Source organism: Papio anubis, chromosome 20 (genome assembly GCF_008728515.1).
Source record: "Papio anubis isolate 15944 chromosome 20, Panubis1.0, whole genome shotgun sequence".
NCBI classification, from domain to species: domain Eukaryota; kingdom Metazoa; phylum Chordata; class Mammalia; order Primates; family Cercopithecidae; genus Papio; species Papio anubis.
In genome coordinates this window covers 32,906,321-32,918,171 of record NC_044995.1, presented here as the reverse complement: position 1 = coordinate 32,918,171, position 11,851 = coordinate 32,906,321, and the positions used below count along the sequence as shown (strand labels likewise).

Here is an 11,851-nt window from a genome sequence, read left to right as displayed (position 1 = left end):
CACTCTATGCTGTCCTCAGAAGCCCCCGCGGGCTAAGCACCCGCTGCTGGTGCGCATCCCCTGCAGGGCTCCTCCCGCCTCACCTCCCCACCCCTGCACCTGGCAGCCCTCCCGGACACCCCACGGGCTCTTGAGTCCTCATCTCAGGTCGGCTTCTGGAGGGGGCACCCCAAGCCAAGACTAGGCAAGAATGAGGCGAGTTCTGAGCAGCCACAGTCAGTCTGGTCCACGGACGCCACGCTCGTTTTATTTTTAGGTATACACACAAAGAGGAAGAAGGAAAGGAGTGCCCCCAGCATGGATTGAGTCCAAGCCCCCACCGCGGAGGGGGCCGTCACTGTCGAGTCTTCTCTGAAGAGGCCTGGAGGGAGGTGGGGTCCCCACGTGCCCTCGCCGTGCCCGGCGAGAGTCCTGGGCCTGTGCCACCAGGGGTCTCCTACCGGGGCCAGCCGTCGGCCAAGGGCAGCCGGCGCAGGGCGGGCCCGGGCCGCAGAGGCTCTGCCAGGGACCGGGCGAGGAGCAAGGGGTAGGGGAAGGTCTTAGGAAAGTCGCCGGGGCCCCCGGGGGCCGGAGAGAGGCGCTCGGACTTGATGCTGACTGGGGGGGTCGGCGGGGAGGCGCCGCGGGTTGGGGGGCCCTCCTCGCCCAGGCTTCGGCCCCCACTGCAGGGGCAAAGAGAGAGGGAGGCCGTGAGCTCAGCGAGGAAGGGAAGGAAGCCAGGGGATGGCACAGCGTGGGCAAAGGCTTGGCAGGAGGACCTTGGGAAAGGAGGGGGTGGCGGTCCCTCTTGGGGCCTCAAAATAACTGCCCATCCGCACCGGAAGTGTGCGCAGTACCAGGGATGGCCACCAGAGGTCAGCAGCGGCAGGGGCTTTGGAGGAGCGGGACTTGAGCTGGGGCCGTCGTCAGGGCACTTACCTGGGCTGGGAGGGCACGGCGGGGGGCCCATCACCCCTCGAGGGCTGCCAGGGGGCCAGGGTGGGGGGCTGCAACAAGCCAGGGGGCGGTGGAGGGTCTCCCAGGCCATATTCTGCTGGGCAGGAATTGGGGGCTGAGGCCTGGACCTCTCCTTAAGCCTCTTGCAAACCTGACCACCCCCGGTGAGTTTTGAGTTCTGCTGGGTGAGAGAGTGTGGAACTCCCAGAGGGCAGGAGTACGGACGCTTCCCAGGCGGGGCGGGGCGGGTTAGGGGGTGTACCTGCGGGGCCTGCCGGAAGGAAGGGGAAGCTCCCCAGCGGGGGTCCAGGGGTTGCAGTGGAGCAGGGGCTCTGCAGGCCACTGTAGAGGCTTCTCTGTGCGGAGAGAGGGTGAAGGGGAAACTGAGGCCCACACCCAGGCCGCCCTGTCTGCCCTCATCAGCCCCACCACACCCTCCCCTCACTCACGGAGGTGTTTAGTGCCCCTCGGGGCCCAGCCAGGCCACCAGGTAGGTCTGGCCTCCGCCCTTCCGTTGGCAGGTACAGTGGGGGTGGTGTCTTGCTCGTGAGGTGGCTTGGTGAGAAGAGAGGGTGCACCAGGCCTGGGGAAGAGGAGACCCCAGAGAGAGAGGACAGGCGGACCATGTCAACTAATGAAGTCTGAGGTTTAGAGGTGATGCACACAGTCCGGCAGTGCCAGAGCCAAGATGCACCCACACAGCCCCCCAGGACCCCACCCCCACCCCACTGTCCCATGCTCACCTGGGGGCCCGGCTTTGGGGGCTGCTGGTCGGAAGGGAGATGGGCGGCTCTGGGCGGGCAGTGCCTCCCCAAGCCCACTGGGGTCACAGCCTGGTGGCGGCAGGGCCCCGTACACCATGTCTGGGCTGGGCATAGCAGGAGCTGCAGGCTTTGGGTAGAGAGGGGATGGGTCAGAGGATCCCAGGCCAGATGGGGTCCAAGGGAGAAAATCCTGATGAGTTCAGGGGCCCAGCTCTACCTTCAGGAAGCCTTTGCTGCACCTCCCACCAGGCTCCCTACCTGCTCTAATCCCACAGGCTGGGGAGCTTCTGTCTGACTCTGCCTGTCCTTGACAGGTTCAGAGCCAAGGCCTCTCACTTAGTGTAGAGTTGGCACTGAGGGGGCTGCACAGAGTGTTTGATGAATCAAAGATGAAATGAAGGCAGGAACTGTTCACCTGTTGAACTCTTATTCATCCTTCAAAGCCCCAGCTATGGTGCCCACTTCTCAAAGAAGCCTTTCCTGCCCAACCAGGTGGAGACCTGCCTCCAAACTCCAGGATCTCTGGCTCTAAGCCCCTCTCTCAGTACCAGCCTCAACAACTTGGGCCTAGGAAGTAGGAGGAATGCCTCATTCACAGAGCCAGGGAGTCACTTACATACAGCCGGGGTCGGGGCAAGGCTGGATCACCCCCTTCGCCTGCCAGCCTCCGAAACTTCTCTCCTGGCTCCTCAGGCCCTTCATCTGGCTCCATTTCTGGCCCATCTAGGCCAATGCCCCTCCGCTTCAGCGTCTATGGGGACAGGAGACAACAGGGTAGACGCTTACCCCTACCCTAGCCAGGGAACCCAGTTCTATGGGAGAGGGGAGAGACTATCCCCATCCAGCCCCATGAGTGGGGAGGAATGCAGGCATGGCCTGCTCTAGCCACACCCCACTGACCAAACCCCAGTGAGATACCATCTAGCAATTTCCTCCCCTGGGACCAGAGAGCCCAAGGTCCTGCCCAGATCGACATAGCAGGAGCTGAGATTCATGCAGGCCTGTTGTCACTGTCCTAATGCTGCTCCTGACATGACTCCAGGACCTCCATTCTGCCCCCACTTGCAGCCTCATAGCCTGGCATCAAAAGCTGCTTAAGAGGCTGGGCGCGGTGGCTCACGCCTGTAATCCCAGCACTTTGGGAGGCCGAGGCAGGCAGATTCACTTGAGGTCAGGAGTTTGAGACCAGCCTGGCCAACATGGTAAGACCTCCATCTCTACTAAAAATATACAAATTAGCCAGGCATGGTGGCGTATGCCTGTGGTCAGAGCTATTTGGGAGGCTGAGGCAGGAGAATACTTGAATCTGAGAGGCAGAGGTTGTGGTGAGCTGAGATTGTGCCACTGCACTGCAGAGTGGGCGACAAAGCGAGACTCGGTCTCAAAAAAAGAAAAAAAAGCTGCTTAAGAAACGCCATTAGATTTCCTGAGCTGCCTTCTCCTGCGGCCACAGAACCACACACTCCTGGACCCCAACCTCTTCTTTGCCACCTTCTGCCCCACACTTCTAAAACACTGAGGACTCCCAGGCCTAGCCCTAGCCCGCTGCTCTCTGCAGCCCTTAGGCTTTAGCTTCCCATCCCAGTGAAGACCCCTCTGTCTTTTTTATTTATTTATTTATTTATTTGTTATTTTATTTACTTATTTTTTTGAGACAGAGTCTTGCTCTGTTGCCCAGGCTGGAGTGAAATGGCGCGAAATTGCTCACTGCAACCTTCGCCTCCCGGGTTCAAGCAATTCTCCTACTTCAGCCTCCCAAGTAGCTTGGATTAGAGGCATAAGCCACCACGCCCGGCTAATTTTTGTGTTTTTAGTAGAGACTGGGTTATGCCATGTTGGCCAGGCTGGTCTAGAATCCCTGACCTCAAGGGATCCCCCTGCCTCAGTCTCCAAAAGTGCTGGGATTGCAGGTGTGAGCCGCCACAACCTGCCAGATGTGCTTTATTTCTGCTGTCCCTAGAAAGGTCCCCCGACTCTAGGGACAGCAGAAATAAAGGACATCAGCCCATAAAGCCAGATGAAGATGCTCATCTTTTGTGCAAACCGAGGGTCCCTGGGCTCTGAGAAAGCAGTGTGCACAGGGCCTGGTGGGGCTGGGGAGGAGGACCTGGGGTACCTCGAGGATATCAGTGTTGGTGCGGCTCTCGTGGGGCTCGCTGTACTCCGTGTACTTCAGCAGCACGCGGTCCATGTCCGTGCTGGCGTACTGGAAGAGGCGGTTGGCGCTGTTGAAGATGATGAGGGCTATCTCACAGTCGCAGAGCACGCTCAGCTCATAGGCCTTCTTCATCAGCCCGAACTTCCGCTTGGTGAACGTTACCTGGACCCAGGATCCGCAGGGGTAGGGGAGAGAAGAAGAGACGAATGTGGGGTGGTGTGGGGGAAGTGGCAGGGCCTAACTCTTCCCCGAACATACCTCAGGATTCTTTCTGGCTGCGCTGGTAATTCTCATGTCACAACCTAGCAAACTCCTACTGGAGCTTCAAAACCCAGCCCAAATGTCTCCTGCCCTTTGAGAAGTGTGCCTTGGGTTCCCAAGCAGAGCCCACATGCTCTCTCTGGGCTTTCCCAGTTCTGGGCCTCCCTCTGTTCTGGCCCTCTGAGTTGGGTGTGGCTGTGTCGAGCTCCATCTCCCCTGTGGCTGGGGTTCCAGCCATCAGGGAGAATAAATGAATAAATGATCATGAAAATGAGCAGGCCGGGCACGGTGGCTCAGCCTGAGGTCCCAGCACTTTGGGAGGCCGAGGCAGGAGGATTGATTGAGGTCAGGAGTTCGAGGCTAGCTTGGGCAACATGGTGAGACCCCGACTCTACTAAAACTACCAAAATTAGCCTAGCCGGGTGTGGTGGCGGTCGCCTGTAATCCCAGCTATTTGGAAGGCTGAGGCAGGAGAATCACTTGAACTCAGGAGGCAGAGCTTGCAGTGAGCTGAGATTGCTCCACGCACTCCAGCCTGGGTGACAAAGTGAACTCTGTCTCAAAAAAAAAGAAAAGGAAGGAAGGAAGGACGGAAAGAGAGAGGGAAGGAGGGAGGGAAGGAGGGAGGGAGGGAAGGAGGCAGAGAGGGAAGGAGAGAGGGAGGAAGGGAGGGAGGGGAAACAAGAAACACTGACAAGCTGGGCACAGTGGCTTATGCCTGTAATCCCAGCACTTTGGGAGGACGAGGTCGGCGGATCACAAGGTCAGGAGTTCAAGACTACCCTGGCCCACATGGTGAAACCCCGTCTCTACTAAAAATGCAAAATTAGCTAGGCATGGTAGTGCGTGCCTGTAATCCCAGCTACTCAGGCGGCTGAGGAAGGAGAATCGTTTGAACCTGGGAGGCAGAGGTTGCAGTGAGCTGAGATCGCACCATAGCACTCCAGCCTGGGCAATAGAGTGAGACTTCATCTCAAAAAAAAAAAAAAAAGAAAAGAAAAGAAAGAAATGCTGACACAGCATCAGGACTCCTCATGCCTCCTCATTCCCCTGCAGTTCAATTGGTCAGGTCAGCCCCTTGCCTAGGCCACGCCCCCTGCTAGGAATGTCTTTCCCAACCACTGTTCCACCTGGTGGAACTCACCTGCCGATTCCTTTGGTCCAGGATGCGGGAGATCTGGATTTTTTTCCTCCCCATCGTCCCAGGCTGAGTGGAGTGATCTCTGTCTAGGAGGAGAAGAGGGAGAGGACAGAGTGAGTGGGTGGAGAGTGGGGAGGGGTACCCCAGCCTCACGCCTCTCCTCTACCTGCCCCTGTCAGTCACTGAGGGGAAGATGATGGGGAAAATCAAGGCAGGCTGGGTCACTGTCGCAGACTCCGCCCCCAGCCAGCCCGAGGATGCAGTAGAGGCTCAATAAACATGTTTAGACCAAATGGGTGGCTCACGCCTGTGATCCCTAGCATTTTGGGAGGCCAAGGCGGGAGGATCACTTGAGCCCAGGAGTTTGAGGCCAGCCTGGGCAACATGTTGAAACCCCGGCTCTACAAAAAATGCAAAAATTAGCCAGGCATGGTGGCACACGTCTGTAGTCCTAGCTACTCTGGTGGCTGAAGTAGGAGGATCACTTGAGCTGGGGAGGTTGAGGCTGCTGTAGCAGGAGGATGCAGGCACACTCTGGAAAGGTCTCCAGCTCGGAGTCCTTGGGCCAGGATGTGGGCCTGGCATCCACTTGGTGACTCGGAAGAACTCCTGTACCCCACTCAAGGAGATGTGAGATTGCCCTGGTAGGGGTCCCAGAAGGAGGAGACTGCTGGACTATGTTGGGGTCCAGGCCTTCCCCAGAGACCCCCACGCGAGGTTCCTGGGAACAATCAAATCACGTGGCCTGTCCTGCAGCCACTGCCCACTGTACAGACATCCCCTGACACCCCAGGGGACGTCCCCGCTCCGCCAACTGTGTGACCACACTCCACCTCCCAGCCTCTACCATGTCACAGGTGACTGAGGCTGCAGGCAAGGGGCCTCTCCAGGGTCACGCGGACCTGCGCTCGGGCCTGGCCTTCCCTCTGACCCTCAGGGCAGCCCTCAGCACAGAAGGCCCTTTCCCCAGGCCTTAGTTTGCTCTTCTGTGAATGGGCTGGTATGAAATGCTGAGCACCCACCACCAGGCTTGGCAACAAGTTATCAAGAAATCCAGATCAGGCCAGGCACAGTGGCTCACGCCTGTAATCCCAGCACTTTGGGAGGCCCAGGCAGGCAGATCACTTGAGATCAGGAGTTCAAGACCAGCCTGGCCAACATGCCAAAACCCTGTCTCTATTTTTTTTTTTTTTGAGATGAGTTTCACTCTTATTGCCCAGGCTGAAGTGCAATGGCGCAATCTCTGCTCACTAAAACCTCCGCCTCCCAAGTTCAAGTGATTTTCCTGCCTCAGCCTCCTAAGTAGCTGGGATTACAGGCACCCTCCACTATGCCCAGCTAATTTTTGTATTTTTAGTAGAGATGGGGTTTCACCATGTTAGTCAGGCTGGTCTGAAACTCCTGACCTTATGATCCACCCATCTTGGTCTCCCAAGGTGCTGGGATTACCACTGCATCCAACCTACCCTGTCTCTATTAAAAATGCAAAAATTAACCAGGTGTCGTGGAACACGCCTGTAGTCCCAGCCACTTGGAGGGCTGCGGCAGGAGTGCCGCTGCACCCCAGCCTGGGTGACAGAGCAAGACTTTGTCTTAAAAAGAAAAAGAAAAAGAAATCCGGCTGGGCGCGGTGGCTCATGCCACCCAGTATTTTGGGAGGCTGAGGTAGGTGCATCACGAGATAAGGCGTTTGAGACCAGCCTGGCCAACATGGCGAAACCCCATCTCTACTAAAAATACAAAAATTAACCAGGCATAGAGGTGGGCGCCTGTAGACCCAGCTACTCGGGATGCCGAGTCAGGAGAATCCCTTGAACCTGGGAGGCAGAGGTTGCAGTGAGCCGCGATCCCGAGACTTTGACAGCCTTGGCAACAAAGTGAGACTCAGTCTCAAAAAAAAAAAAAAAAAAAAAAACAAGAAGGAAAGAAAGAAATCCAGATTGTTCTCTGGGAGTGGTCACAGGGGCTTGCCAGACCCCTGCCCAAGCAGTCTGGGAAAGGCCCTCCATTATCCCAGGGCCCGGAAGTGTCAGATACCTCGACTGGCATATATGGCATGCTGTGTGACCCCAGGCACACCCTCTGCCCTCTCTGGGCTGGGTCTCTGAGCCCCCACAACTATGTAGAGCTCAGGCTGTCGGTCCCAGACCCTCAGCTCCAGCTTAACTTGCTAAATTTAACCTCCAGGGCTAATTTTAATCCCCAGCCGGAATCGGGACTGTTCCCACGGCTGGGATGTGTTGCCCCCACCCTGATGGGTCCCTGGGGGGTGGAGGGGGGCCTTGGTCCAGAGGTCCCAGTGCCAAGATGACTCCGGAAATGCCCCTGATGCCCGGGGTCCCATGAGAGCAGTGGCAGGGCTGGGGCTTAGGCCTGAGTCTCTTAAGCATGGAAGACCTCACTCGAGCCCCTTCTCACTCCATCTGTCCCCATTTTAGACATAGACACCACGGCTAGGGCAGAGGTCATGCGATGGGGGAGAACTGGGCAGTCTCTGTCTGCACTGAGACCCTCAGAGCTGAGACAGGAAGTGAGTTCCAGGCAGAAGGAATAGCAGGTGCCAGGGCCCTGAGGAGGGATAAGAAACAGCTATGAGGGGCCGGGCGCGGTGGCTCAAGCCTGTAATCCCAGCACTTTGGGAGGCCGAGACGGGCGGATCACAAGGTCAGGAGGTGAGACATCCTGGCTGACACGGTGGAAACCCGACACCTAAAAACTAGCGGGGAGGAGGTAAGCGAGCGCCTGTAGTCCCAAGCTACTCAGGAGGCTGAGCAAGGAAGGTAAGTAAGCCAGGGCCGGGCTTGCAGTGAAGAGATCCGGCCACTGCACTCCAACCTAGGCGACAGAGGCGAGACTCGTCTCAAAAATGCTCTTCTATGAGGGTTGGAGAGGTTCGTAGTTCTCCCGGGTTCAAGCGATTCTCCTGGGTTCAAGTGATTCTCCCGTTTCAGCCTTCCGAGTAGCTGCGATTACAGGCATGCACTACCACACCCTGCTAATTTTTGTATTTTTAGTAGAGACGAGTTTCACCATGTTGGCCAGGCTGGTCTCGAACTCCTGGCCTCAAGGGATCTGTCTGCCCTGGCCTCCTAAAGTGCCGAGATTACAGGCGTGAGCCACCATGCCTGGCCATATTTATTTATTTATTTATTTATTTATTTATTTTTTTTATTTTTTCTTTTTTTTTTGAGACGGAGTCTCGCGCTGTGTCACCCAGGCTGGAGTGCAGTGGCGCGATCTCGGCTCACTGCAAGCTCCGCCTCCCAGGTTCAGGCCATTCTCCTGCCTCAGCCTCCGAGTAGCTGGGACTACAGGCGCCCGCCACCACGCCCGGCTAGTTTTTTGTATTTTTAGTAGAGACGGGGTTTCACCATGTTAGCCAGGATGGTCTCGATCTCCTGACCTCGTGATCCGCCCACCTCGGCCTCCCAAAGTGCTGGGATTACAGGCTTGAGCCACCGCGCCCGGCCTATTTATTTTTTTGAGACAGAGTCTTGCTCTGTTGCCCAGGCTGGAGTGTGGTGGTGCAATCTCAGCTCACTGCAGACTTGACCTCCCAGGCTCAAGTAATCCTCCCACCTCAGCCTCCTGAATAGCTGGGACTACAGGTGAGTGCCACCACTCCCTGCTAATTTTTGTTTTATTTTTGCAGAGATGGAGTCTGACTATGTTGTCTAGGTTGGTCTCAAACTCCTGGCTTGAAGTGATCCTCGTGCCTCAACCTCCCAAAGGGCTGGGATTCCAGGTGTGAGCCACTGTACCTGGCCCACTGTGGGCCTTCTGAGCTGGAGGAGGGCTGTGGATTTTGGTCTAAGAGTGATGTGGAGCTATGAGGGCATATTTTATTTTATTTCCTATTTTATTTTTCATTTTTAATAGATATATATTTTTGAGATGGAGTCTCGCTCTGTCACCCAGGCTGAAGTGCAGTGGTGCGATCTCGACTCACTGCAACCTCCACCTCCCTGGTTCAAACGATTCTTCTGCCTCAGCCTCCCATGTAGCTGGGACTACAGGCATGTGCCACCACGCCCGGCAAATTTTTGTAGTTGTAGTAGAGACGGTGTTTCACCGTATTGGTCAGGCTAGTCTCAAACTCCTGACCTCATAATCCGCCTGCCTGGACCTCCCAAAGTGCTGGGATTACAGGCATGAGCCACCGCGCCCAGCCTTTTATTTTATTTTTTGAGACAGAGTCTTGCTCTGTTATGCCAGCTGGAGTGCAGTGGCGTGATCTTCACCTCCCAGGTTCAAGCGATTCTCCTGCTTCAGCCTCCCAGGTAGCTGAGATTACAGGCGTGCACCACCACGCCTGGCTAATTTTTGTATTTTTTTTTTTTTTTTTTGAGACGGAGTCTTGCTCTCACCCAGGCTGGAGTGCAGTGGCGTGATCTCGGCTCACTGCAAGCTCTGCCTCCTAGGTTCACGCCATTCTCCTGCCTCAGCCTCCCGAGTAGCTGGGACCACAGGTGCCCGCCACCACGCCCGGCTAATATATTTTTTGTATTTTTAGTAGAGACGGGGTTTCACCATGTTAGCCAGGATGGTCTCGATCTGACCTCGTGATCCGCCCGCCTCGGCCTCCCAAAGTGCTGGGATTACAGGCGTGAGCCACTGTGCCCGGCATAATTTTTGTATTTTTAGTAGAGGCAGAGTTTTGACAAGTTGGCCAGACTGGTCTTGAACTCCTGACCTCAAGGGATCCACTGGCCTCGGCCTCCCAAAGTGCTGGGATTCCAGGCATGAGCCACTATGAGAAGGTTTTTTTTTTTGTTTTTTGTTTTTTTTGAGACGGAGTTTCGCTCTGTCGCCCAGGCTGGAGTGCAGTGGCCCGATCTCAGCTCACTGCAGTCTCCGCCTCCTGGGTTTAAGCTATTCTCCTGCCTTAGCCTCCCGAGTAGCTGGGACTATAGGCCCCTGCCACCATACCAGGCTAGTTTTTTGTATTTTTTAGTAGAGACGGGGTTTCTCTGTGTTAGCCAGGATGGTCTCGATCTCCTGACCTCATGATCCGCCCGTCTTGGCCTCCCAAAGTGCTGGGATTACAGGCGTGAGCCACCGCACCCGGCCTATGAGAAGGTTTTAAGCAGAGAAGGGATGGGCTTGGTTTATTATTTTAAGACTCAGCTCATGGCTTCCATGGAGAGCAGGTCTGTTGGAGGCCAGGATGGAGATGATGGGCGGCTGGAGAGGAGGGAAGGGCTGTGTCTGTCTGGACAGAGACTGGGGGTAGGGCCCCCTCTGTGCTGGGCCTGTGCCTTGCACTTTAAGTCACTGTACTCCAGGGTGCTTTAGTCCTCCAGAAGCCAGCAGGCCCTACACCAACTCTGGAGCCAGGCCTGACAGGTGCAGATGAACGCACGCAGGAGTTTCACTCTCCTGAACCCCAGTGACGTGGAACCAAAGCCATCCTCCACTCTAGCCCCTGAGGGAATCTACCCAACACACAGCTCTGAGCATGGTCCTCTCCTGCTCACACACTCTCCATGGCTCCCCACTGCCCTTATAAGAAAGTTCCAGCACTTAGCCTGGCATTCAAGTCCTCTTCCCAAATCAGCTCTTGCCTGCTTCTCTCTCTTCGATAAATATCTCTTGACTAGAAGGAGCCTTTCCCCTTTTTCACCAAGCCAACTCCTATTCAAACGTTAAAACCCAGTTCAAAAAACCCATTCCTCTAGGAAGTCCTCCCTGCCATTCTTCTGGTCTCCCACAGTCACCATCCTCCTCCAGTTCAGATTCCATGGCATTGAGGGTATATATATCCAGATTTGTCTCCTCCAGACTAAAAGCCCCTCTGGATAAGGACTAGGAATGGACAGTAAGGTTTGGTGAGCAGAGTAGATCAAGAGAGATGTCACTGACCTCCTCCACAACCCTACAGCTTCCCTCAACAACTTCCTCTCAGACTGCCCCAGCTGATACCCTGCCCAGAAATACACGCGCATGCAAATCCAGCCACTCAGCGTTGACTTGTCTCGGGCCCAGGTGTGAAGGGCCAGGCAAAGAATGCGGAGGCGGCAGGCCAGAGTGTGTATGTATATTTGTAGTCACATGCAAATCCCTGCCCAGAGCCGCAGACAGACCCTGGTGGCCCATTCTCCAGATGTTGGTGTGATCGGAACTGCTGGGGGAGGTGGCGGCACAGGCTGAATGTGCCAGGCACGAGGGGGGAAGCTGAGGTTTGGGGAGGCCTCTTCCGCACACACATACCCTCCCTGCTTTGTCCAGCCAGAAATCAGAGAGCTGTGGCATCTGCCCAGGGCAGAGGCAGAGAGGTGGACCTATTGACCAAGGAATGAAGCATAGAAGAAAGAACAGGAGAAGAAACCCAGGAGAGCTTCCTGGGGGAGGAGGCATGTAGTTGGAGGTAGATGCAGAGGCTGGATGGGATCCTGAGCAGAAGGGGAGGGAGGTGGGCATTTGAAACTAAGAGTCCAGCACCTTCCTAGCCCTTTTGTTGCACCCTCATACTTAGCATTTATTAAGCATCAACCTGTGCAAGTCACTGAGCCAAGAACTGACCTCAGAAGAAGTAGAAAGCTTAAGTAGACCCAACAACCATAGAAGATTAGAAAGGTGACTCAGGACCTA

At 55.9% G+C, this 11,851-nt stretch overlaps 1 protein-coding gene across 7 annotated transcripts in view; it reads right to left on the bottom strand.

The window, feature by feature from the left end:
* Positions 1–211: 211 nt before the first annotated feature.
* The window catches only part of LOC100997555 (myocyte-specific enhancer factor 2B), a 38,446-nt gene continuing 26,806 nt past the window's right edge, over positions 212–11,851 (bottom strand). For 3 of the 7 annotated variants that reach the window (XM_031659731.1, XM_031659732.1, XM_031659730.1), the window contains exons 2-8: positions 5,264–5,346; positions 3,817–4,020; positions 2,317–2,451; positions 1,680–1,827; positions 1,386–1,519; positions 1,199–1,292; positions 212–662 (exon numbers count right to left, since the gene is read on the bottom strand). In XM_031659731.1, coding sequence (XP_031515591.1) covers positions 253–662; positions 1,199–1,292; positions 1,386–1,519; positions 1,680–1,827; positions 2,317–2,451; positions 3,817–4,020; positions 5,264–5,317 — 1,179 coding nt within the window. In that variant the 5' untranslated portion in view covers positions 5,318–5,346 and the 3' untranslated portion in view covers positions 212–252. Of the gene's footprint in view, positions 663–918; positions 1,031–1,198; positions 1,293–1,385; positions 1,520–1,679; positions 1,828–2,316; positions 2,452–3,816; positions 4,021–5,263; positions 5,347–11,851 lie in introns of all 7 variants that reach the window. The other 4 variants (XM_031659734.1, XM_031659733.1, XM_031659729.1 and 1 more) reach the window with 3 other exon arrangements.